Source organism: Pongo pygmaeus, chromosome 3 (genome assembly GCF_028885625.2).
Source record: "Pongo pygmaeus isolate AG05252 chromosome 3, NHGRI_mPonPyg2-v2.0_pri, whole genome shotgun sequence".
In the NCBI taxonomy this organism is placed as follows: Eukaryota; Metazoa; Chordata; class Mammalia; order Primates; family Hominidae; genus Pongo; species Pongo pygmaeus.
In genome coordinates this window covers 179,211,341-179,238,462 of record NC_072376.2, presented here as the reverse complement: position 1 = coordinate 179,238,462, position 27,122 = coordinate 179,211,341, and the positions used below count along the sequence as shown (strand labels likewise).

The 27,122-nt window shown below is 34.2% G+C and overlaps 1 protein-coding gene across 1 annotated transcript in view; it reads right to left on the bottom strand.

Moving 5' to 3' along the window:
• The window catches only part of TLL1 (tolloid like 1), a 235,589-nt gene that overhangs the window by 18,785 nt on the left and 189,682 nt on the right, over positions 1-27,122 (bottom strand). Inside the window, exons 16-19 of the mRNA XM_054486131.2 lie at positions 25,225-25,385; positions 19,541-19,721; positions 10,289-10,414; positions 7,257-7,384 (exon numbers count right to left, since the gene is read on the bottom strand). Coding sequence (XP_054342106.2) covers positions 7,257-7,384; positions 10,289-10,414; positions 19,541-19,721; positions 25,225-25,385 — 596 coding nt within the window. The remainder of the gene's footprint in view (positions 1-7,256; positions 7,385-10,288; positions 10,415-19,540; positions 19,722-25,224; positions 25,386-27,122) is intronic.

Below are 27,122 nucleotides of genomic sequence, written 5' to 3'. Positions count from 1 at the left end.
AGAGCAATTAGGCCATAGAAAGAAAAGGCATCCAAATTGAAAAAAAAAAAAAAAGTTAAATTATCCCTGTTTGCAGATGACACAATCTTATGCAGAGAAAACTCTGAAGACTCCACCAGAAACCTATTAGAAAGTAATAAATAAATTCAGTAAAGTTGCAAGATATAAAATCAATAGGCAAAAATCAGTAGCATTCTTATTTACTAGTAATAAACTATCTGAAAAAGAAATCAAGAAAACAATACCATTTACAACAGCTCCAAAAATTAAAATACTTTGAAATAAATTTAACCCAGTAAGTGGAAATCTCTACACTGAAAACTACAAAACATTGATGAAAGAAAACACAAATAACATTTTTTCACAGAAATAGAAAAAAAACACTAAAATGTGTATGGAACCATAAAAAGACTGCATAGCCAAAGCAATCTTGAACAAAACAAAAACCGAAGAACAAAAAAACCAAAGTTAGAATCATCCTAATACCTGATCTCAAAATATACTACAAAGCTATTGTAACCGAAACAGCATGATACTGGTATAAAAACAGACACATCAACTGATAAAACAGAATAGTGAGTCCAGAAATAAATCCACACATTTACAGCCAACTGATTTTTGACAAAGATGCCAAGAACACACAATAGGGAAAGGACAGTCTCCTCTAATGGTGTTGGGAAAACTGGATATCCACATGCAAAAGAATAACATTAGACCCATATGTCATGCCATATTGAAAAATCAATTCTAAATGAATTAAAGACGTAAATATAAGATTCAGAACTATGAAACTACTAGAGGAAAACATAGAGAAAAGTTCCATGATATTGGTCTGAGCAATGACTTTTTGGATTTCATCCCAAAAACACAGACAATGAAAGCAAAAATAGACAAATGAGATTACATCAAACTAAAAAGCTTCTGTACAGGAAAGGGAGCAATCAACAGAGTGGAGAGACAACCTACAGAATGGGAGAAAATATTTACGAACCATACATCTGATACCAGGCTAATATCCAAAATATAAAAGGAACTCAAACAACTCAATAACAAGGAAATGAATAAACCTATTTATGGGCAAAGGACTTGAATAGACATTTCTCAAAAGAAAAGACACATATAACCAACAGGTATTTGAAAAAACGCTCAACATCACTAACCATCCAGAAAATGCAAATCAAAACCAAAATGAGGTATCACTCCACACCTGCTAGAGTGACTATTACCATAAACACAAAAGAAAACAAGTGTTGGTGAGGATGTGGAGAAAAGGGAATCCTTGCATACTGTTGTTGGGAATGTAAATTAGTACAGCCATTCAAAAAAGTACGGAGGCTCCTCGAAAAGTTAAAAATAGAATTACCCTATGGTCCAGCAATTTCACTACTGGGTTTATACCAAAAAGAAATAAAATCAGGATGTTGAAGGAATGTCTGTTGCTCCCATGTTCATTGCAGCACTATTCACAATAGCCAAGATATGGAATGAACCTAAGTGTCCATCAGTGGATGAATGGATTACAAAATGTGATATATATACACAGTGGAGTACTATTCAGCCACAAAATGAAGGAAATCTTGTCATTTGTAACAACATGGGTGAACCCGCAGGACATTATGTTAAGTGAAATAAGCCAGGCACAGAAAGACAAATACTACATGGTCACACTTATATGTGGAATCTAAAATGATCAAACTTAAAGAAGCAGAGAGTTGAATGGTGTTGACCAAAGGCTAGGGTGGTCGAGATAGGAAAGGGTTGAGTAGATTTTAGTCAAAAAATACAAAATTTCAGTTAGATGGAAGGGATAAATTCAATAGAACTATCATACAACATGGTGACTTATAGTTAATAATATATTATACTCTTAAAAATGCTAAGATAGTGGATGTTAAGTGTTTTTTCCCCACAAATATGATCAAAACATGAATAATACATATATTAATTAGCTAAATTTAGTCATTAAACAATGTACATATACTTCAATATATCATATTGTACATGGTAAATACATGCAATTTTATCTGTCAATTAGAAAACATAAATTAAAAAAAGAAAAAAAATTCTTTCTTTTTTATTTTCCCACCCTGCTTAAAGAAAAAGAAGTATCAATCCATGAACTGTGAAGAAAGCTCCACTGTATACATAGGTACCCAAGTGTTTTATTTGCCTTTCATCACTGCCCTTGCCCATAATGAAGCCAGTTGGTAACCAAGTATCTATCAGGAGTTCTTGACCTAAGAAGATTAAAATATTTCATAATTTTTCAAGTTTCATTGAACCCATTTTCTAAATTACAGTTTTGGTTTAAGTTCTTCCATCTAGCAGGGCACGGTGGCTCACTCCTGTAATCCCAGCACTTTGGGAGGTTGAGGCCAGCAGATCACCTGAGGTCAGGAGTTCGAGACCAGCCTGGACAACATAGCAAAATCCCGACTCTACAAAAATACAAAAATTAGCCAGGCGTGGTGGCAGGCGCCTGTAATTCCAGCTGCTCGGGAGGCTGAGGCAGGAGAATTGCTTGAACCTGGGAGTCGGAGGTTGCGGCGAGCTGAGATTGCGCCACTGCTCTCCAGCCTGGGTGACAGAGCGAGACTCCATCTCAAACAAAACAAAACAAAACAAAACCAAAAGAAAATGAAAGATCCTGAAGAAATCAGGCAAAATGCTTTTCTTTTACACATTGTAACATCTTGATGAAATTTCCTGTATTATAAATGTCAAAGTACATGGGTAGATGATTGAATGGTTTGAACTGTTATTATAAAGTATTGTTCACTAAATGACTATTGGCTGATATCTGTAATAATAGTGATTTCAGTTTTAAAGCAGATAACACTAGATAACAGTTACATTACATGCAGAAAGTCAATCGGGGAAACACAAGCAATTATAATGTCAAAATGGCAAGAGTTAAAAAATATAGAACAAAAATGTTACTTGGAGTGGTGGCTAATCCTTTGTGACACACTTTCTACCAACCCTGGCTCTTAGGATGATATTGAGAGTCAGGTTTTATATGAACATGATCCATGGGATAGGATGGTGGGAGTCAATATTATGCTCTGAATCAGAAGTTCTGGTGTGGCAGCGATGTGTGTTTTCACAAGCCTTCCAGGTAATTCTGACACATGCTAGCATTTGAAAAACCTGGCTTACACTGTAATTACTTCCACAAAAAACACAAATTCCAGTTCCTAAAATAAAGTTTAATACTGTGTTAAAGCTCTCATTTTGCTTCTGAATATTACCTTCCTAGGATACCAGCAGGTATGACCATTGTTGAACAGACATGCTTTATGTCCTAATTCTCAAGTCGAATATTGGCAAGAAAAATAAATCCTGCAATGTGTGAAGGAACAGATTGCCCTAGAGTTAGATGGGATGTTTCAAGCTGAAAGATATATAATTGAGAATGGATTGAGTATTGCTATTTTTAAAACCGGGGTATATCAGGAGTTCTACTTCCCCTTAGATATAGAAAGCTGGAACTAGTTTTGCTTCTACCCTGACAACAAGAAAAAGCCATGATGTAGAGTGTAAAAAAAAAAAATAACAACTTTGAACACATCAATGTATGGAAATCACAGTAGTCTGAATGAAGTCTACTGAATGTCAGGTCCTTCCAAGGAAAGATGTGATAGTGGCAGACTACAAGAGGAAGAGATGTTTGTATCATACAGCCAGATGAAAAGCATTCTGATAAAATTGGTGATGGGTTGGTGAAGGTCATGTGTGGATGAGGGGAAAAGGATAGAACTAATGGAAACTGCAGATACAAGGGGAGCTTGCACACACTCACAGATCCTTTTCCATGGACCTCCATCTCCTGCTCACAAGAACATTTGTGGAAAAAGCAGGAGGTGCATGAGTGCCTTCCTTGGTGTTTCAGGCTTGAGAAAGGGAAATGGTCACTGCCATGAGAAAAGTCTGAAGCCTCATTGTAATCGTTCTTCAGAAAACACAGCTGTAAGCCTCTGAAGGAGAAGCAGAAAACTCTGCCACCCCTACGACAAAGGTACAGACCCACTGGAGGCAGAGGAAATGTCAAAACAAAACAGACAAAATAAAACCAAAAACAAAACCTACTACCCCTAGGGGAAGTCCTGGATTCAGGATCAAATGCCTGTAATATTAGAGATCTTCTACCCCTAGGAGACTGAAAAGAAACTCTCTCCCATGGAAGACTCATAAGATATATAGACAGAGTTTCACTGCCATGAAGAGAAGAAATAGGATCACTGAGAAAGCTCAACACCAAGACCTGAACATGCAGGGCCTGCCTAAGGTGGAGTCTGTACTGAAATAATAAAGAACCCCTTGCCTTCACCACCAGACTAGCAAGTACCAAGTAACAAGCAACTGCCATCTACCACTGATAAAGATAAAAATGGGTGGAGAGGAACAATATTTGCACTGGGGATGAACAGAGAAGGTAAGGGTAAAATAGAAGCATTGGGAAAACACCTCTTAAATCCCAGCCTCCACCCTAAGAAAAAGGAATCTGAAGCCAGTGGTGCAATGAAGATAATAATAGAACAAGAAAACCCAATCTTGACTTAATTCCTGATTAGATCCACCTAACACCCTCCTTCATACACATAAATACACTAATAACCTAACACAAGAGATGCATCCATTTCCAGACATAAAGTCTCTATTATTGCATATATAATGTCTTATTTTAATAAAAAAAGAGACACAAAAAGGCAAGAAAAATAAAAACAACACTGCTAAGAGACAATCAACAGAACAGACTCGAGCACATGGCCCCAATGTTTATATCAAATGGAATTTAAAGGAACTACGAATTTAACATTGATAAGTTAAAGGTTCTAGTGAAGATGTAGAGAATATGCAAGAACAGATGGGAGATTTCAGCAGATAAATGGTGTTATGGATTGAATTTTGTTTTTCTAAAATTAACATTGAAGTTCTAACCCCCAATGTGATATGTTTAGGGAGGTAATTAAGGTTAAATGAACCATAGGGATGCAGCCCCAATCCTATAGGGCTGGTATTCTTATAGGAAGAGTAAGAGACACTGGAGCTCTGTCTCTCTCTATGAATACCCAGAGAAAATGCCATGTGAGGATACAGTGAGGTGGAGGCCATATACAAGCCAGAAAGAGAGGCCTCACCAGACACTAACCTTTGTTAAGTCCAAGTTAATCTTGGACTTCTAGCCTCCAGAACTATGAGAAAATAAATTTCTGTAATTTAAGCCATAAGTCTGTGATAATCTGTTATGGCAGCCCAAACAGACTAACACAAATGGAAACTATAATAAGTGAAATGTAAATGCTAGAAATAAAGAACATGGTAATAGAGATAAAGAATGCTTTTGACAAATTCATCAGTAGATTCAAGACAGCTGAAGAAATAATTACTGAATTTGAAGATAGGTCAATAGAAATTACTGAAACTTAAACTCAGAAAAAAGGGCAAAAAAATGAACTGAATATCCAAGAGTTGAGGAATAACAGCAAACAATCTAGCCCATAAGTAATTTGAATCCCAGAAGAGAGACAATGGCAAAGAAGAATTATATGAAGAAATAACAATTGAGAATTTTCAAAAATTAATGACAGACCCCACAATACAGATGTAAGAAATTCAGAGAATTCTGAGAAGGAAAAATACCAAAAAATTACTAAACAGAAATATACACACACATAAACACATACACCTGCATACATTATATTCAAATTGCTGATAAAAAGAAAATTTTGAAGGCAGCCATAGAAAAAAGAATCATGACTTACACAGAAATAAAGATAAGATTTACGAAAGAAGTATGGAAAACTATGTAAACCAGAAAAAAAATGGAATCATTCAAGATGGAGAAAGAAAACTGTCGTCCTAGAATTCTATATGCAATGAAAACAGCTTTCAAAAGTGCTAATGCACATACTTTATACAAAATATAAAAATAATTTCTTCAGAAAGAAGGAACGTGATACCCAAAAAAAATGTGGATTGAGACAAAGAAATGTCTTCATGAAAATCAATTTTTCCAACTCTCTTAAGAAAATGAACGCCTTAAAAGAATGCAGCCTCTATATTTCAGCCCATAAGGCTCAGGAAGTTACCATGAGGTTCAGGGAATCATCCTCTCAATCAGGACCTTGGACAGGACTGGAAAGCAGTTGAGTTTCTCTAGTGCTGTCATTTCAGCATTTAGTATCCTTCAACAGTGTGGCTGAAATGAATCGATATCTCTGTCTGGGAAGTCACTTACAACTATGGAGATTGGAAGGACCTCCATACTAAGAATATGAATTTCTTGGCGACTGTCTCTGATTTTATTATAATGTCGTATATAAAGAAGGCCTTTTTATTGGCCAATAATACTCACTGAAGGGAAGAGTCAAAACAAGAAATTTAAAAATTAAGCTTATGATTGGACTGATCTAGTGAGCTACCTTGGATTGGTAGCCTCACTCCTCAGACAATTTTTGTTATAGTGCCTGCTAGGCTCTTTCCTGAGCCTTGTTAGTTGGCACTGCCTTCTGCTTCTAAAAACAACATATTGCCGGAAATTGTTAACATTTCTACATTTCTATAATTTTATTTCTTTAGATTATACTGTTTAAACACTCTGTGGCCTATAATGAAATTTAACATTTATTATCAGGTTATTATTTATGACCAGGCCAGAATGCAAAATGCAAAGAATGCAGGAGAGATGAGACATTATACTCATATTTGAATTACTCAGGCCAAATAAAATGTGGGCAAAATCTAAGGAAATCAGTATCTTTGTACAGAGGGCAATACATCATGCAAAAATAATATTCTGTAAACCACAAGACAAAATTGATTCTATTATGAAAAATACGTATGTATACGGAATTGGTGTAACCAGTAGAATATGTTATGCTGGGTTTAAGTGAATTATTATTCTATTGCTTTCTGGCAAATTCCAATTTTTTTGTTCCTTCATTTATTTTCCAAATTTGGAAATATAATTACCAGTAATACATTAGGAAGTAAAGACTACTGTTTTGCAACAACTTTGGTAATGCCTTTGAAAACATCCAGAATGAGAAACCCTAGAGGAGAACAATGTGGCAGTCACCTTGATCTAGGAAGTCAAGGATTTTAGTGCAAGTAGGAAAGCATGAGACAAAAAATCTTTTCCAGCTGCCTATGATTCGATTCAATTAGATAAACCTCCATTTTATTTCCAAGTGCTTGTAGTGAAAGAGAAGGGCAGTCAGCTTAATGGAAAGAAAAAGGATGTGCTCACTTACTAATTTGATTCGGTGGCCGGGAGTGGCGCTGATTTCCCAAGTGCATTCTTTCCTGCTTGGGTACTTGTCTGGCCAGTTGGGACTGGTGATGAGGCCAGTTGGACTGTGGATCTTCTGTTCACACTCAGCTGCACCAATAACCATAATATCAGACAGTGTGGCAATCCAGCTCAGGTTTGAGGCAGAAAGCAAGCAGCCTATTTACCCACTGCCCTGTTGAAAGATTTTCCTGAATACCAGCTAATTTTCACTCCCGTGTCGGTTATCATATTCATCTGCTCTGGAAAATATGTTGCTGAGCATAATCAGGCAATGTTTGTTGTCTGCCTCACATGAAATTAAGTATTTACCATAAATCAGATAAATGCCTAAAAGAAAATGAACTTTTATTTTAAACTGATGGGTCTGTAGCTCAGATTTTAACAGTGCAACTTATATTGACAGTCGAGAATATCAGCACTGGGTGTATTTAATCCAATGTCACAAACAAACATCATTGGACTATGCCATTTTTAATTTTTTTCCTATTAAAAGAAACATCATTTACAGCTAATTAACATCATTAAGGCACCTTATGAATCATGTATTTACATTTTCTCTCTCCCTTAGTTAAATATACACTTGAATACCTACATCATAATTTTAGCTTCTAAAATAAATTAGCCCTAATTTTATCAAAGCAAATGGAAGCACTAAGTGGAAAGATAAATGAACAGCTACTAGCCCTGGAGATGCTTCTGAACTAATTTCAAAGGATACCTCATTCAATCAGTATAATTATTTAAGGTTTTTTTTTTTTTTTTACAATTAAAATAACCTCATTTTAGACAAGATCATTCCACATGGTTAATGTTAAATTTCAAAAACATTTAATATCCTCAAGCTGTGCTCTTTCTATATAATTTAGGAAGCTCTATAATATACATCCTTGTTTAGACTGGGATTGTTTGTTATATATTGTGTATCCCATTCTAAAATACAAATAACTTTCTAAAATTTCCGGAGCAATATATTTGGTGAAATACTTTATTCAATGGACAACACACCTGTTGGTGTGGCACCCTTCGGGGTTACCCACACAGCAAGGGTAACATGCCCAACATTAGTTAGTGCACCTGCTGTAGTTTCTGTTGCCCCCACTGCTGCAATCATTAATACTAGACCTTCACCTTAATTGTGCTAGGTTTCCATAGGGAGATTTGTATTTGCAACAGAAGATTACAATAAAGTGGAAGGTAAAATTCAGTTTCTGTCTAATAATCTATGATTATGGTAGCAAGACATAGCCTTAAAAGTTTGGATCCAGTCATGACAAGGGTTTTCTAAATTCCATTGTCCCTGTCTCTGCCTCACAATGTGAAATGTGAACTCTGCAGGATGTGGCAATGACACTGAGACTAGGTTGAGAGGCTCGTTGCTGAACTGTACAAGGAGCATGTACCATAGTGAAGGTAAAAGATGATCCAACCCCTTTCCTGGCAATAGGACAAGTTTATGAAGGTGCGTCTGGATGTTGTTTTATCTATTATGAAGTTTCCTATATCATTTATGTAATGAACAAATTTGCTACCTGTGATCCACAGGCTACAGGTATAATCTATAAAAGCTGTCTTGTTTTTTTCTCTGAATGACCTTCAATGTCTGCAAAACAAAAAATAAAAACCTGGGCCAAGTGCAGTGGATCATGCCTGCAATCCCAGCACTTTGGGAGGCCATGGCAGGTGGATTGCTTGAGCTCAGGAGTTCAAGAGCAGCCTGGGCAACATGGCGAAAACCCGTCTCTACAAAAAATACAAAAAATTAGCCAGGCGTGGTGGTGTGCACCTGTAGTCCAGCTACTTGGTAGGCTGAGGTGGGAGAATTGCTTAAGCCTGGGAGGTCGAGGCTGCAATCAGCTGAGATCACCCCACTGCATTCCAGCCTCGGTGACAGAGGCAGACCCTGTTTCAAAACAAGAACAAAAACGAAAACCCCAACACCCACAAAAACCTGGGCCTATTTCCTAACCTACTGATTTAATAGCATATCATATCTTACCAAGTTACAGATATTATGCTTATACATGAAAGTACAGAAAGAAAAATTCCTGTTTGTATATGATTCTGCACAATGTAATTAGCTCAATGAAAAAAAGAAAATCCCTGACATGTAACCATATTTCAAAGGAGCTACATGGAACAAGGGTCAACTCAGGATATTCTCTATTATTCCAATGTTTACACAAAACATTCTTATCTAACTGTGGTTAGAGTCAGGTACCTTCCAATGTACATATGGTGACTAAAGTTATAAAATTTGCCTTAGTAGTTCTCCTGTCAAAACATGCATAAATCCAATTTAAGTAGAAAATTCGGGAACAGACTGTCAAAGGAAGAAATAAGAGCTGAATAACTATTTATTGTTCTCATCCAGTTCATAGTGGCTAAGGGGATTAGGATTACTGCTTTAAAGTTTTGGAATTTTGTAAGGCCTTGGGGACAAAATCTGGTAGGGTATGACTGTGCTACTATTAAGCTTTTCTGGACCAAAACCATGACTTAAAACTTTAAATGACACAGTGTCTACCATTTTCAAATGTCTTCCCTTTGGTAGGCATTTGAGTTTGATGCTCCTGGTATTTAAAGGGACATCACTTATGTAGCACATGCACAAGATACACAAGATATTTTTGGGAGGAATATTACATCAAATGCAAAACATTTAGCAGAAGTTAAGTTTAAATATGCATAGTGTTATAAGGTCTGTTCCACAAAGACCTGGGGAGAACTTGGTGCTTTTCTGGCTACCAGATGGTATCCTAGCAGCTACTATGTCTGCTATACAAAGCTACTCTAATGCCACCTATGTGCGAAGTACAGATCCAGTCACTTGCCTTGGATCTTTGAACATTACACAGGATTTTGTTTTTTGACATTTGGCTAGCCCACCATGATATCACTCCTTGAAATGATTAACTCTACTTGGAAGCAGTGCTTTACCCAAACCACATGAAATTCTACATGTTGTCAAAAAAAGTGTATTCCTTTCCATACCTTCCTTGCAATCATGTTTATTTTCATGCAGCACAAATCCATTACGGCATTGACACATGTAGCTCCCCATTGTGTTGACACATTCGTGCTGACATCCACCATTATCCTTAGAGCATTCATCTTTGTCTAGCAAAGAGATCAATCCCATAGTTTAGTAAGTAACTTTAAAAACAAACGATATCAAAGGGAGTCATTTAGTTGTGGTTAACACTGCCAAAGGGTAAACTAAGTCATGGTTTCTCCTGTTCCCAACATAAAAGAAACAAAAATGTATGATCTCTTAGTTTTACCCTTTCCTTGTTTAGCTTGAAGCCTTGTACCATGAATCAAGTTTCCAAGACTATTAGTGCTATGATAATAACTTGTAATCCTCTTTTATTCCTATGCTGGAGTAGAAGTTTTAGGTAGGAGAAAGAGGGAATCAATAGATCTTTTTTCAAATTAACCCTAAACATTTATTGCCAATTTAAAAAATAAATTTAAAATTGTGCATAGTTTGAATAGGGGCAAGAAATAGCATTTAAGTAGAGGGATATCCTTCAATATATTAACCATGGTATACAGACAGAGGCTAAACAAGGTTCCAAGATTTGTATGTAATCACTTAAAAAAATCACTCAGTATAATTACTGTAGTTGATTTTTTTCCCCATTAACTCTGCAGTTGTGCTTAGCGTTAACGAATTTGGACATTTCATAGCATTCCAAGCAGAAAAAAGGCATAAACTACTCTAAAGAAGAAATGAAATTTATATGTTTTAAACAAATCTACTCTGGTAGACAAGTTTATTAATAAGTCATCCCCTAAAAGGGCTTTTAGTGTGCTAGAAGTAAGGTAAAGATTAGACTAGGAAATATGAGCCCCAAGAAACAGCCAACAAATTCACTACAGGGAAAAAAGCCAAACTAGATTAACAGGCAGTCAATTCGGGGAGACATCAACCATCACTCTATGTCACTCAGCTGTCGTTCCATAGCTGGCCTGTCCATTAACGTCAAAACTGGCAGATTGCTCCTGACACACATTCATGATGGCACGTCACTCAGACTTTCATCACTCCCACACATAGAGAATGAAAAGGACTTGTTACAGTCATATGAGGAGTTAGGCTGAATTCAAATTGTACCCTCTCAGCTGATTTTGCAAGTGAGCACTAGCAAGATCTTGGTGGCATAGAAATTATACTATTTTTGCTTTTTTATCAATTCAATATTCATTCCACGGAAAAAGGTTTAGGGAAGATATTTTCATCAAAGAATCTGATAGTAATTTTTAAAGGTGCATCTATTTTGTTACATTTGAAGATGGATTATACGACGCACGCGCTTACAGGTGATATGAATGCATTGGCAATATCTGAATATTTTAAATACATACAGGCAATCTCAGTTTTTAAAGAATATATCATAATTAGTGTATTTGTGATTTATGTGTTCTCCACCTATCCTTGACACTTCCATTATTCTTTCAACACTTACTATGGAGAATAAGCCAAAAGCAAAACAAAATGAAAGCAGAATAAAGAAAATTATTCTGTGAAAGAGCATCAAACACCGAAATGTTGAAAAAACCAGGAGTTAATAGAAAATTAGATTTGTAAAATTAATTTTAGAGAAATTTACCATAATTTTGAACTCTTATTCCATTAGCTGTATCAACAGTGAGAATTATAGTTTATGAATTATAAATGACTTCTACAGAATGGGTGGATAGTAAACCATACTTCCTATCACCGTGGCATCAGCTGCCTGCATTTTCTAATGCAGACAGTTAAGCAGTAAATTGCTTGAATTTGTTTTTCACTCTGACTTTCTAGAGGCTCTTTACCTTACGAAACTTCAGAAAAATGCTTCCTTATGAGTGAATGTAGAATTTATCTCTGCTAAATGGAAGAACCAATTAAGAAAATGCTGGTGGCAGAATTATTCTGAAATAGACACATATTTCCTTTGACAATGTTTATATAATGATGGTTTGGTATATTTAATATAGACCTGATAGAGTGAACTTTAGTTGTACCCTGGGTCAACCAGGCTTTTGAGAGTAGCTTGGAAACCTAACAACTGTATGCAAAGCAGCTTAGAGAAAATTAGTTCACATCTGCAATTGACTGATAAACAGATGAACTGCTCAGAGACGAACAGTGTGGAGGCAGAGATGGCCTGAATCACCCTTTTATTGGTACCTATTTGGATTGCCATGCAAGAAAGATACAAAAATGTTAAAATACAAATGTGAACACGAGTGTTATTCAACAACACATGCATTATTGCTGTGTTTAAATCCAGTCATTTTATAATAAAAATAATTCCAAAACATAAAATATGCCTAATATCCAAACTTCATTCTAGTGGAAAGGTTAAGTCCTTTGCTCATATTTCTGAGTATAATTAATTTCAAGATTTGTTAAAAAATAAACTGACCTATAGTAATAGTAACTAAAGAGAGATAAAATTAAAAATGAAAGCAATTATATTTCAATGATTTTGTAGCCAACCATTAATACTCTTGTTGTGCTAAAAATAATAATAATAACAATTTCAGAATAATTTTTGGAAGACGAGAAAGCAGAGGAGGAGGAGGAGCAAGAGGAAGCAGAAAAGAAAGAAGAGGAAGGAAAAGAAAGAGAACAGGTATAAGAAAGCGAAGTAGAGTTATTATTATTATTTATATAGTCATTATTCTCTAAGTATCTGTCATTTTTTACTTTCTCAATTTATCAGAGTTTCCTGCCTTCATTCGCACATCTGATATAGCATAATTTAATCAAGGGTGCATGAAAATGAAAAGTTATCTGTTAGGCGGCTAGAATATACTTATGAGTTAGTCTAAATTTAAGCTAAGATTCAAAACTGAACTAATCAAAATAGCATCTAAAGGCAGCAGAAGAAAGTTATTATATCCTGAAATGTAGCATGTAAAACTGTGCCTCCATGTGTCAAATAGTCATATGAAAAGAGAAAATTTCAGGAAATCATTGGAATACTTAAAATTATCCAGATGTTTGACATCATGCAGACTAAAAAAATTTTGGTATTTTGCACTATATTTTGAAAAAATTTTAATTTGTCTGCAGAGTAGTAAATATGGTGTGGTTGTTTTAAAACCACTTGTTTGAAAGGGAGTTAACAGACTATTCTAATTAAAGTGAATACAATTTCGGATTTCTGATGTTGGTGAGAAATGGCAACTTCATAAAAGATCAATTCTGCAAATACATTATAGATTTCTTATTTACGAAAGGTCATCAAACTTGGGAAAAAGCTATTAGCAAACATAATTAACTTCTGTTTTCACTTTCCATTTCTGCTCTTAGGACAAAAACTCTGTTTTGAAGAATACAAATCCAAGGAAAGAGAAAAGGGAGAAGGAGAGACATTTAAACATTTGTCATAATGTCTGCATAACACATTCAATAATTGAGATTTCTATCAATAATTTATTTGAAATTTTCTGGCATTTTCATACACTAGACACAAAATAAAGAAAAAAGTGTTTTCCTTAGTGCTAGAAATAAATGTTTTATCGAGGAGAAATAAAAGCATTTATTTTCTGCAGAAGGAAATTAGCCCCCTTCTTTGGAATGGACATGTCTGCTTTCCATTCCTTCATGTAAGATAAAGAAAAGGCCCATCATTAGGAAAAAGGAAGAGGGTATTCTTCCATCAGAGGCCTGCAGCGAACCTCTGAGACTATCAGAGGTCATCAGTCTATGAATGATACATACTGGATGGAACTGAAGTTGCAACCTGTATCAAGTTCTTGCAAGATTCAAAAATAAAAATTTTCTCTTTGCAGAAAGCTTCCTTATCTGTAGGAAAAAGAAGTCAATGGTCCATGCAACAGAACAGAAACATACAAGAGCAGGTATTCTCAAATTAAATGTTCAAGATCTGAAATAAATGGACACATGCACAGCACACACAGGCCCAACATAAAACTATCCAGTAAATAATCACCTACAAAAAAGCACCAATAAACACTGTGAGAGCTACAACAGAGACAATTTTCTCTTTCCATAAACATGCAAATATTTAAATTTCAATAATGATGAAAACTTGGAAGCAGGATTCAAAATCATACAAGAAAGTTGTAGTTCTGTTACTGTGTGTAATTAATCACTTTAAAGTTTTGTTAGAGTAATATCATGTCGAATTTCATTTGCAAATATCAACAACCATTCCATGAGAGAAAAAGTGAACAAGAAGGACACTTACAAATATCGAGACACAGTGAAAGAAAGATAAGATGAGGAGCATGTCAATTGAAATCACTTGAATTTAGAGCTAGACAGATTGCAACGCACACATTATTTTAAGTGACTCCTCCGTTTGTTACAGACAGAAATGAACTGGGAGTCGGAAAACGAGTTTTAGTCCATTTCTGTCCTTGAGCAAGTCCCTAGGCTTATCAGCAATAGTTAGATCACATTCCTAATAGATTTTTCCCCAAGGGAGACTGCTATTATTCTTCATATTTTCTGTTATCAGAATAGCAGTCATAACTGAATCTTTTCATTAATACAGGGTTGCCTATAAAAGGCAGAATGCCTGTGCTCAACTCTCATTGCCTGAAGTCATTGTTATATTATTCCCAAATAATAAATGCTATAATTAAAATTTTAAAATATGTCAAGTTCCCAAATGTGCTATTTTTTTCAGGTATAAAGTCCAACTAATATTCCTGTTATGCTTAACTCATTTAAAGAAAAGAAACTCTTCTGAGCGGAATACTCTTAGCTTTGCTTCCTCACTTAAAGTTAAGTAAATTGCATCATGTATACCTATGCAGACTTGCAGACTTGTGCTCAAATATATCATATAAAATTAAATTTGGTTTTACTACCATATAAACGAAATTATTATTGTTAATCTAGCAACAAATCTCATTTAGTCGAACAAAATAACACCGATCTATTGTTGGACTATACATCCTCTAGAAAATGTCTATGGCACTATATTCTCAATTACCTGAAAATAAATGAATACACACATAATACTACATAATGTCCAAATGGTCTTATGTTGGCTTCCTAATTTCTTTATTTTCTTTAATATTACTTCATTGTATTACTCTTTAAATATACCCTGGAATAAGTGTAGCATATTACACTGATTTTTATAGAGCAGCTTATAAATTATTTTGCTATAAAATCCAATGACTTCTTAATTTTTAAGCTATGGCATTTTTATGATTCATTTATGATATTTAGTCAGAATTGATAGATGAGAGTTTCTTAATTTTATGAGCATGGAACTGATGTGAATTATTCCTCTAAAAAGTTCTTAGAGACATCCCTTCAATGTTATTTCTTAAATCTAAAAAGTGTTTGTTTTAAAAATCTGAGGCTACGTGCAAGGATAGCTAAAATCTCTTATGCAATTATTTTATTAGACAATGTTATGTTGAAAATAATACTATAAATATATTATTTCATTGTATGTTAAAACTTAAATATATTTGTCTTTTTCCTGATGTATCACTTAACTGAAAGAAAGCTAGAGTTTTATTTTTAATAGATTTCTTTTCCAAATACTATAGAATCACTTATTACCAAATATTATTTTTTACTATTATTGAGTTCCTTGAAAATTCTTAGAAGTTCCTGGAAAAAGAATGTGGAACAAATAGCTGAACATGCTATATATTCTGTGTTAAGTTTTCATAAAGCCACAACTACTGAAATTTTTAGAATACTGGCTATAAACATAACCATTTAAGACTGTGTGTCTATAAAATATCTCTTGATTAATGTATATAATATATTAACATCTTTATTAGATTGCCTGTAATAAAATTTTTGGGAATCTAACTCAATTAATTACACTTGTATTAATATTTATTAACTAATGAAGAAATAGGTGTCTATAAGGCAGTGTTTGCAAACTAAAAATATTTGGCTAACAGTAATAGGTGGAAACATAATAGGAGTTTTTTTTCTTTTATATTTATTTTTATATTTAAATGAAAAGAAAACTGAGAAGAAAATGGAGAAAACCATAATGCATCGTCTTTCCACCCTAACCAAGCATTCTTGGTATTTTTATATGGCAACTTTCAGGTTTGTTCCAATCTGTATGCTTAGCTGTATAGACACTGCATGCACTGTTTTATGCCTAGATTTCCATTGACATTTTACCACGTACAACATTTTACACCGTGAAATCGCTGAACCATCTTTGTAGCACAGAAGAGTCCACAAAGTGCATTTGCCATAACTTATTTACGATTTTCCTGTTGTCGCAATTATTAGGTAGCTCCAAATTTCTGTCACTATCATATTATTTTGAAATTCTTCTTCTGGATTTTGAGATATTTCTTGATGAAAAAGTCCCATGGATGGGATTTCTGGGGCAAATAGAATAGTCATTTTAATGACTCTTGATTTCGATGCTAAATTTCTTTCTATAGAATTTGTGACAATAAATCCAGTAACAAACTTTATCAAAGCCCCAATAGTGAGTTTTAGCATTTAAGAAAACTTCGATTTTGTTTGTGAAGTATAATATCTTTATAGTTGACATACCTACTTTATAATAATGTAGTTACAGTGAATTACTTGGCTTTTGACATATGATTATATATTATCACACTGAAAGCATTGTTAGAAATCTAATATTTGCAATGTGAACAGACATCAATTAAAATGGATAATCTTTTGTAAATTATGACTTCATAAGATCATCATAATGAAGATATTTATTCACCTAAATTCTTATTTTCTGCCATCTCTTGATAATACAACAGCAATTTATTACAAACACGTTTTTAACCTTCGCTTTTCGTGGGCAAACATCTTTCCCGCTAACAGAAACTCCCAGGAAATTAAATGTGAAATAGATCTAATCACTCATCCAGAACTACAGTATTTTAAATATCAATCTGACAAACAGCCAAGACTTTTCAATGATTCACAAAGTGAACCCTGAAAATTTATACTTAATAATAATTGTCTTGGACTTTACAAAACAATAATCTAATAAAGAAGTGAAAATTATATCTGCTGTTGTTTCCCAGGTCATAAGGAAAAGAACTAATGCCATTTGCCAAGGTCATGATCAGTTCTTACGGTTAAGAGAACGGTCTTTGGACCAAGAGATACTAGGTTTAAATGCTCTGTGACACTGAGCAGCTTACTTAACTCCTCAGCTGCCTCATCTGTCATATAAATATATGAATATAACAATATAAAATGAAACTTTGGGGTTTAATTTCTTCATGAACTTTATTGTTCAGTTTAGTTAACTACTTATACTCCATCAAACAATCTAGGCTAGACTCTTTGAAAACTATTGTCATGTTAATTGATTTATATATATATATTTTTTTAAGTGCACTGATAAATACTTAAAACATGGATGATTTTCTGAAATCATCCATGTTTTCAGTATGCGTCAGTGAACATGATTTATACCAAATTATCTGTTATTGGCTCAAGTACTGCCAAGGTGCTCAGTTAATTTTACAAAGCACAGTTCCACAGAGATAAAGAATAAAGACCATACATGCTCATGTGGTGGAGAACAGAATCTTCTGCACAAGCCTTCAGAGCTGTATTTCAAAGAATTAAGGAAGCATATCTTATATTTCAACAGTACTGTTTCTAAGGACAAGAATAATCTGTTTTTATAATTTGGAAAATTTTTTCTGACCAAAAATATCAGAAAGGGAATTTTAAATTTTCTGGGTAACTAAATTTAATCATACTTTGTAGCATGTTTCTTTTCTTAAAAAAATTTAAAATTAAATATATGACTAAAGTAACATAAAAAGGATCCTGAACACTTTCTTTTTAAAATCATTTTAGATTCATGTGGTACGTGTGCAGGTTTGTTACATGGGTATATTGTATAATGTTGGGGTTTGGGGCTTCTATTGAACTCATCACCCAAATAGTGAACACAGTACTCACTAGTAACTTTAATTATTATGACAAAATTCATTTACTTCATAATTTCAATTTTTAAAATAAATGTTTAGATAGCTTTAAGATAAGTAACTTTGTATCTACCTAACCACTGGATCATTTAAACTTCATAAAACACATAATATTTATAAAATAGTGAAGTCTTAAAAAGTCTTATTTTCATTAAAATATTAAAACTATACTTTGACTAACACAAATCTTAAATGAATACCTGAGAAGCATTTGTAAAAGGTCATTTAATCTGGGAAAAAGAAGGGAATGAGAACACGGGAGCCGAGGTCCATTGTATTCTGGAGGCTCTTTTCTGTATGACTTGGAACTCAATGGAGCTTGTGAACCATTAACTTCAATTACAGTGAAAACCCCAAACAAACCCTGGACATTGTAAATCTCATTAATTTTAAACACATGAGGACCAGAATAAATGGCCTTTGAATTAACTCAATCCAAATTACCTAATATTAAAACATAATTGGAATTCAGTTGCTCTAAATTGCTTGCTAGTTGCAAAGACAGAATAGATTGCTATACTAAGGTTTATTATAATTTTATCTACTTGGGAAGTTTCAAAATAATGTTTTTATAAAGCATGATTCTGAGATTGAGAAAGAAATTTCTTGGTTTTTTTATATATTTCCATACAATCTGGGGAGTTTTATAAAATTTCAGCTCTTTAAGAAGGAAATTTTACTTCGAGCTGCTTAAACTAAATGTTAAATTCCAAACACAAAAGTGCAAACCATTAAATACAGCTGACAATATATTATATTTAGTAAAATTATAATTTCCATGTTCCTAGGTTTCTTACTGCAAACATTTCTGTAACGATGAGGCTAAGCACAATTTTAATATTAACTTAATAATAATGAAAATATATTAAAATAAGAAACAACATACTGCTAAATAAAAAGATATAAAAGTGTTGCTAAAATGAGACTACATTTTCCAAACACAAAGAAAAATTATTTTGAAAAATCTGCCCCTTTTGGGAGGTCTTGTATCATTATTCCCATCCACCTGTAAAGAGTAAAGTCACTGTATAAAAATATTGCTATAATTATTTTTGTGTTGTTTGTACCAGACTTTATAATATTTGACTAAATTTTATATAAGATCTAATTGTTTGGAGGCAACATTTCATCAGGGCCCCTATTATTTAATATCCTACTTTTAAGTAAAATATTACTAAACCTATGTCAAATGGTAAGGCCTTCTTAACTTCAAGTTGCATTTACAGAAAACTACGAAAAATAGATCACATATAATTTAATCCAATCCACACTGAAAATCTGTAATATACACATACAACATGTGAATACTTATACCTGAGAAAAAATGTGCTTTGAAGCCCTTCTTGGATACAGTATTGTCAGATTTGAATTCAATTCTCATATTGTTGAACTGGGATGTGATCACTTCAGGCACTTCAGCGCCACAGAATTTGCCATGCAATTTAGACTCAGAGGAAAGACCACTCCAGATCTCCACATAATCATATTTGCAAACCTAGAAAAAAATGTGGTTATCAGTTGCCGGATTTGTGAGTATTGACATTTACCTTAAAAAAACGTATCTTGTTTTTCCCATTTTACTCTTACGGTAGTCAAACTAGAACTAACAGGTAAGGAAAAAAATCAGGCCAGACACAGTGGCTCATGCCTGCAATCCCAGCACACAACTACTAGCAATAGAAATAGCTCTTTCCATTGTAGAGATGAGAAAACTGAAGTTCAGAGATTTTTATATAGCTTGTCCAAAATGATGCTTGTCATACATGGCACTGCGGTGATTAACAACAAGGAGTTTGGCTTAGTCCAGTGCTGTCTCCCAGAAACACCACATTCTAAAGAGAACAGCACCATTAGTAACTTTAAAAGAGAAAGATGGATACTTGATGTATAATAAAAAATTATTTGCTTTTTAAACTTACTAAAAGGACTGATATTACTTAATTTCTTTTTGTTGCTGAGCGCTGTGAAGTTACTCTGTAGGATTGCTGCAGGACTGCAAACACACAGGAATTCTCTTCAGTGCAAAGGAGGTAAGAATTTATATTAAAATAAGGTAGCCTCATTCTGATTTATATATAATATACTAACAACACTAAAATGGAAGAAGCTAAATGAATGCCAGGTATTTTTAAGCAATTTTATGGCCACTAACAGATGTTTCCAGAATATACTTTTCCAAAGTTCCAACAGGACACATGTTCAAGAACAAATCTTGCATGAATGACCTTATTACATAAATATGTAATTAGCAAGGTTTAACAATGCATATGATTGAACCCTGGGGCACGATCTGTGCTTTGAAATATGTCAACTCAAATTACTGGTTCTTGTGCTATTAAATAGGTGATAAATAAGCAAAATGCTGCTAGGGAAAATGAAATAACTTTTCTACTTACTTTGTTACAATTGCAATTTTTGTTTGGAGAGTTCCAATATAGTATAAAAGACTGTTTCCAAGGCTAAAGATGTTGTCATTGACTTTCCTTTGGAATATCAATATAATGAATAAAATAATGATGTTTTAAGCCTAACCCATTATTCTGTAAGTCAAGTTTTTGCTCAGTCGTTTTATTTTAAATAGCTAAGATATCAAACTATGAAAATACAGAGAATTCTGTAACAGCTTTCTACAGAGTAACATGATTGTAAATTAAAGAACACAAGAACATGTTAACATAGTTTGTAAAGAGCCCTTCTATGAATGGTGACCCTGACTATGAGAATAATGCTTTCAGAACACAACACCTCAGTTATATAAAACCATCTCCCCTGCTTTCTCCTGAATGCAGACCTCTAGACTTATTACAAATATCTATCAATTAATAAATCAAAATGTCACACCCAACACAGTAATAGCTTAAGGGAAAACTATGGGAGTAGATGTCATTCAACACTAAGTTCATATCAAATCGCAGAATTGGAGGGAAATTCCCATTTTCAAAAGGTGTAGCTCAAAAAGAAAAACCTCTCTAAAAACAGTATAAAATAATTTTCTTTACTTATTAAAAGAAAATTATATTTCATGTAAAGTATGTTAAAATGATAAATTGCAGTCTTTCTCATTATAAAACTTACACATAATGTTAAAAAGAAGCTCAAATGGCCCATTGAGTTCCAAGATTCTACAATTCCTTGAAATATGTAAGTTCATCACATTTCTTTTTTTTTTTAATTATTATACTTTAAGTTCTAGGGTACATGTGCACAATGTGCAGGTTTGTTACATATGTATACATGTGCCATGTTGGTGTGCTGCACCTATTAACTCGTCATTTACATTAGGTATATCTCCTAATGCTATCCCTTCCCCCTCCCCCCACCCTATGAAAGGTCCCAGTGTGTGGCAGGATGTTCCACACCCTGTATCCAAGTGTTCTCATTGTTCAATTCCCATCTTTGAATGAGAGCATGAGAGCATGCGTTGTTTGGTTTTCTGTCCTTGCGATAGTTTGCTCAGAATGATGGTTTCCAGCTTCATCCATGTCCCTACAAATGAGATGAACTCATCCTTTTTTATGGCTGCATAGTATTCCATGGTGTATATGCGCCACAGTTTCTTAATCCAGTCTATCATTGATGGACATTTGGGTTGGTTCTAAGTCTTTGCTATTGTGAATAGTGCCACAATAAACATATGTGTGCATGTGTCTTTAAAGCAGCATGATTTATAATCCTTTGGTTATATACCCAGTAATGGGATGGCTGGGTCAAATGGTATTTCTAGTTCTAGATCCTTGGGGAATCATCACACTGTCTTCAACAATGGTTGAACTAGTTTACAGTCCCACCAACAGTGTAAAAGTGTTCCTATTTCTCCACATCCTCTCCAGCACCTGTTGTTTCTTGACTTTTTAATGATCGCCATTCTAACTGGTGTGAGATGGCATCTCATTGTGGTTTTGATTTGCATTTCTCTGATGGCCAGTGATGATGAGCACTTTTTCATGTGTCTGTTGGCTGCATAAATGTCTTCTTTTGAGAAGTGTCTGTTCATATCCTTCACCCACTTTTTGATGGGGTTGTTTGATTTTTTCTTGTAAATTTGTTTAAGTTCTTTGTAGATTCTGGATATTAGCCATTTGTCACACGAGTAGATTGTAAAAATTTTCTCCCATTGTGTAGGTTGCCTGTTCACTCTGATGGTAGCAAATCAATAAATGTAATCCATCATATAAACAGAACCAAAGACAAAAACCACATGATTATCTCAATAGATGAAGAAAAGGCCTTCGACAAAATTCAACAGCTCTTCGTGCTAAAAACTCTCAATAAACTAGGTATTGACGGAATGTATCTCAAAATAATAAGAGCTATTTATGACAAACCCACAGCCAATATCATACTGAATGGGCAAAATCTGGAAGCATTCCCTTTGAAAACTGGCACAAGACAGGGATGCCCTCTCTCACCACTCCTATTCAACATAGTGTTGGAAGTTCTGGCCAGGGCAATCAGGCAGGAGAAAGAAATAAAGGGTATTCAATTAGGAAAAGAGGAAGTCAAATTGTCCCTGTTTGCAGATGACATGATTGTATATTTATAAAAGTCCATCATCTCTGCCCAAAATCTCCATAAGCTGAAAACCAACTTCAGCAAAGTCTCAGAATACAAAATCAATGTGCAAAAAATCACAAGCATTTAGATACACCAATAGCAGACAAACAGAGAGCCAAATTGTGAGTGAACTCCCATTCACAATTGCTTCAAAGAGAATAAAATACCTTGGAATACAACTTACGAGGGATGTGAAGGACCTCTTCAAGGAGAACTACAAACCACTGCTCAAGGAAATAAAAGAAGACACAAACGAATGGAAGAACATTCCATGCTCATGGATAGGAAGAATCAATATTGTGAAAATGGCCATACTGCCCAAGGTAATTTATAGATTCAATGCCATCCCCATCAAGCTACCAATTACTTTCTTCACAGAATTGGAAAAAACTACTTTAAAGTTCATATGGAACCAAAAAAGAACCCACATTGCCACGACAATCCTAAGCCAAAAGAACAAAGCTGGAGGCATCATGCTACCTGACTTCAAACTATACTACAAGGCTACAGTAACTAAAACAGCATGGTACTGGTACCAAAACAGAGATATAGACCAATGGAACAGAACAGAGTCCTCAGAAATAATAGCACATCTACAACCATCTGATCTTTGACAAACCTGACAAAAACAAGAAATGGGGAAAGGATTCCCTATTTAATCAATGGTGCTGGGAAAACTGGCTAGCCATATGTAGAAAGCTGAAACTGGGTCCCTTCCTTACAACTTATACAAAAATTAATTCAAGATGGAGTAAAGACTTAAATGTTAGACCTAAAACCACAAAAACCCTAGAAGAAAACCTAGGCAATACCATTCAGGACATAGGCATGGGCAAGGACTTCATGAATAAAACACCAAAAGCAATGACAACAAAAGCCAAAATTGACAAATGGGATCTAATTAAACTAAAGAGCTTCTGCACAGCAAAAGTTCATCACATTTCAAACTTTAATCTTCTTTAAGAGAACACAGAAGTCAGCTACCTCTTTTTTACCTAAAAGCCACTAGTAAAAAGCTAAAAATTCCTTGGTTACTACAAGCAGAATTAAGAGGAGAAAAAGTAATTAAAAGGAAAGAGGCCAGGCACGGTGGCTCATGCCTGTAATCCCAGCACTTCTGGAGGCTGAGGCAGACGGATCACTTGAAATCAAGAGTTCGAGATTAGCCTGGCCAACATGGTGAAACCCCATCTCTACTAAATACAAAAATTAGCTGGGTGTGGTGGCACATGCCTGTAATCCCAGCTACTCGGGAGGCTGAGGCAGGAAGAATTGTTTGAACCCAGGAGGCGGAGGTTGCAGTGAGTCAAGATAGCACCACTGCACTCCAGCCTGGGCAACAGAGCGAGACTCTGTCTCAAGAAAAAAAAAAAAAAAAAGAAAGAAAAAAAGGAAAGGAGGAAAAGTAGGCAGTAAAAAAGGAAGAAGCAAAACAGACACAAAAGCAAAACTATGGTATAAAACCCACACATATTATCAACAATTACTGCTTCAATGGCATAGATCCATTACATTTCTGTTCTCTGATATACATCAGAGACAAAAGTGTCCAACTGATATACATCAAAGACAAAATATTTTTTGTGGGTTAATTTTATTTTATGGATGGATAAAAATCATGTTCATTTAATAAACATTAAAAACATTGTTGGGAGAAAAGGATGCAAAGGAAGTTAGAAACAGAAGAGAACGTACAGAAGATTAAACAAAACAAACGTTTATAACCTTTCCTCTGGAATTAAACCAGTGTTGACCAATCACACAAAGGACATTTTTCTAAATGTTCCCATTTCAGGCTTGACATTCCATTTGAATTTGATGTGTGTGTGTGTGCACTAGCACAAAGGAACTTTCAAATAAATGATTTCACTTGTTTAAATGTAGTCACCTGACAGAAACTGTACCTTTAGTAGAGTAAGCTATATTCTGTATAAAAAAGGATAGCTTTAAATACATCTTTTACTGACGTTAAAAAATTAATCTTTCTTTCTTTATGAACCATGATCACATTCATAATGAAAAGCTACATATATAATGAAAATATACCCATTTCCATAAGTAAAATATGCCAGGTACTTCCAAATGATATTTTTGTTATGACTCAGCCAGAGGGTTTTGGTTTATTTTTTTCTAGAAGTGTCTGTGTGACAAGAAGTTGACCCTAAATACTCCATAGTTATTTAATAAATCAAGAAAATGGTAACTATTAAATACACTAAATAAAAACTCCCTCTAGATAATTTTCAATCTTCCAGAAAGAGTCTAAACTGTCACCCAATGCCAACAAGATTCATAAGCAGTTGCAGAAATGAGCAGTAAGACAAAGAAAGAATACAATGTCTATACTATTTTACTACATCTTTCTTTTTTTTTTTAATTTGACAGTTTGCCTTCACGGAGTTCCAAAACATGATTTTAAAAAATTACAGTTATTGTTCACTTACTTCATTGCCTTCCAATTCAAAAAACTCAAACTTCACAGAAATTCTGTACTGGGTTGGTGCAACCACTTGCCACACACAGTTCTTATTAGGAGGGTACTCCTTGGGCCAGCCGGGGGTGGTTATGGTGCCGTTAAGTTTGGTAAGAAGTCCACCACAAGCAGCTAGAAGAAAAGAAAAGAGAAAGGTATATTCTCCCCATAAAGTCACCCACTTCTTAGCACCTGTCCATTAATTAATACCCAAACATCTCAGCACTAAGTTTCAACCATCTTCTGGATTTTAAAATCCAGAAATGGCAGTCTCTGTTCCTTAGTCTTTATACAAGTATTGTGGTCATTAAGTCTCATTTTTAAAGTGTTATTTTGTAGCTTAGGAGCAGAGAATATTATGGCTGTACTAAATTTTAGTAACTTTAAAGTAGGGGGAGCAATTTAAAAAAATTTAAAAACCTGGGTCTCAGTTTTCTTATCTTTAGAGTTGGTCTAATAATATCTTGTAGTGCCTTGGCCACTACAGAATTAAAGAAAAAATAATATTTTTTTTGTCGGAATTGAGAAGGGTGTTAGGAGATTTAAGGAAAATATACATGTAAAGCACAGTTTAGGCTGATGTAATAAAACCAAATCAATTGTTCATTTCCTCAAACTTTTTTTCCAAGACAAGTAACTCAATATTACGTGAGCTACCAGACAAGATAAATTATGGTAAATAGAACATATTTGTTATTCCAAAAAGCTCAATTTAAATACTGATTTTCTTTTTAAATAGACCTGTGATGATCTATTTTTAAAAGGTTCTATTTAAATTTCATCTCTTCCTTATTGACAGTGAAATTAGCAAAATCAAAAAAATCCAAAAGCAAGCTGAGTGAAAAGAACATATATTGTTCATAATTAATTCCTAAGGAGTCAAGAGTTACCTAAAATAACTGGTCCCTTTTTTGTCTTTGTGCACGTGTGTGTGTGTGTGTGTGTGTGTGAGTGTATACACATATACATATATGCTATAATTATGAGTATATACAAACACTACCTGTACAGTTACTTTTACCACTTTCTTGGTAAATTATGATAACGTAAGTATTTCTAGTTGCTCCACAGAAACAGTAGTCTTGTTATTTTTTGATCGTCTCATATACAATGTACTCTTTTAAAAATACACTGCTTCATTACTAGGTCTTTTTTATTCTAGTAAAGGGGGAAGATTAGTAGGTTAATAGGTGGGATAGAGACTTCTGGAAGCCAAACAGGAAAGTTCAGACTTTTAAGAAGAAACAGGGAGTCTCTGATTTTTGCTAAATAGGTCAACAGGGGGGTGTGCATTAAGCAAATAATTCTTTCCCCTTTGCCATTTATTATATCCTCTATCACAGGTACAGTAGAGAACAGGTGCTCATTTTCAGAGGACTAACATTTTGGTGGGAGACACCAACAGTAAACCAATAAATACATAAATATAAATAATGTTAAACTGCTACACATTCTATGAAGATGAATTTTGCAGAAATTTTTAAAGAGGAATAAAGGAGGAACAGACTGGAGGAAGAAAGATCTTCCAATTCATCCTGCCTGTAATAGCGGTATGGGGCCTGTAATAGGGTGGAGGCAGGGAAAATAAAAAAGAGTTAGCTTTAAAATCTGAAGGAAGAGATCATAGATAATGGTAACAAAATGCTGTACAAGAAACCTCATCTTAAAATGTAAAGACGAAACACAGATAACCACGACAAAAGCGTCTTTTTTAAAAAATCAATCATTTATTGATAAAACACATATTTATCTCCTGCTTTATGTCTGACTGTGCTAGATGTTAGAGATACAAAGATGATTCTAGCTCAGGACTTTTCATTTTAATAATGGAGACATACCTACAGACTATATTAAGAAAAAGATAAAAAC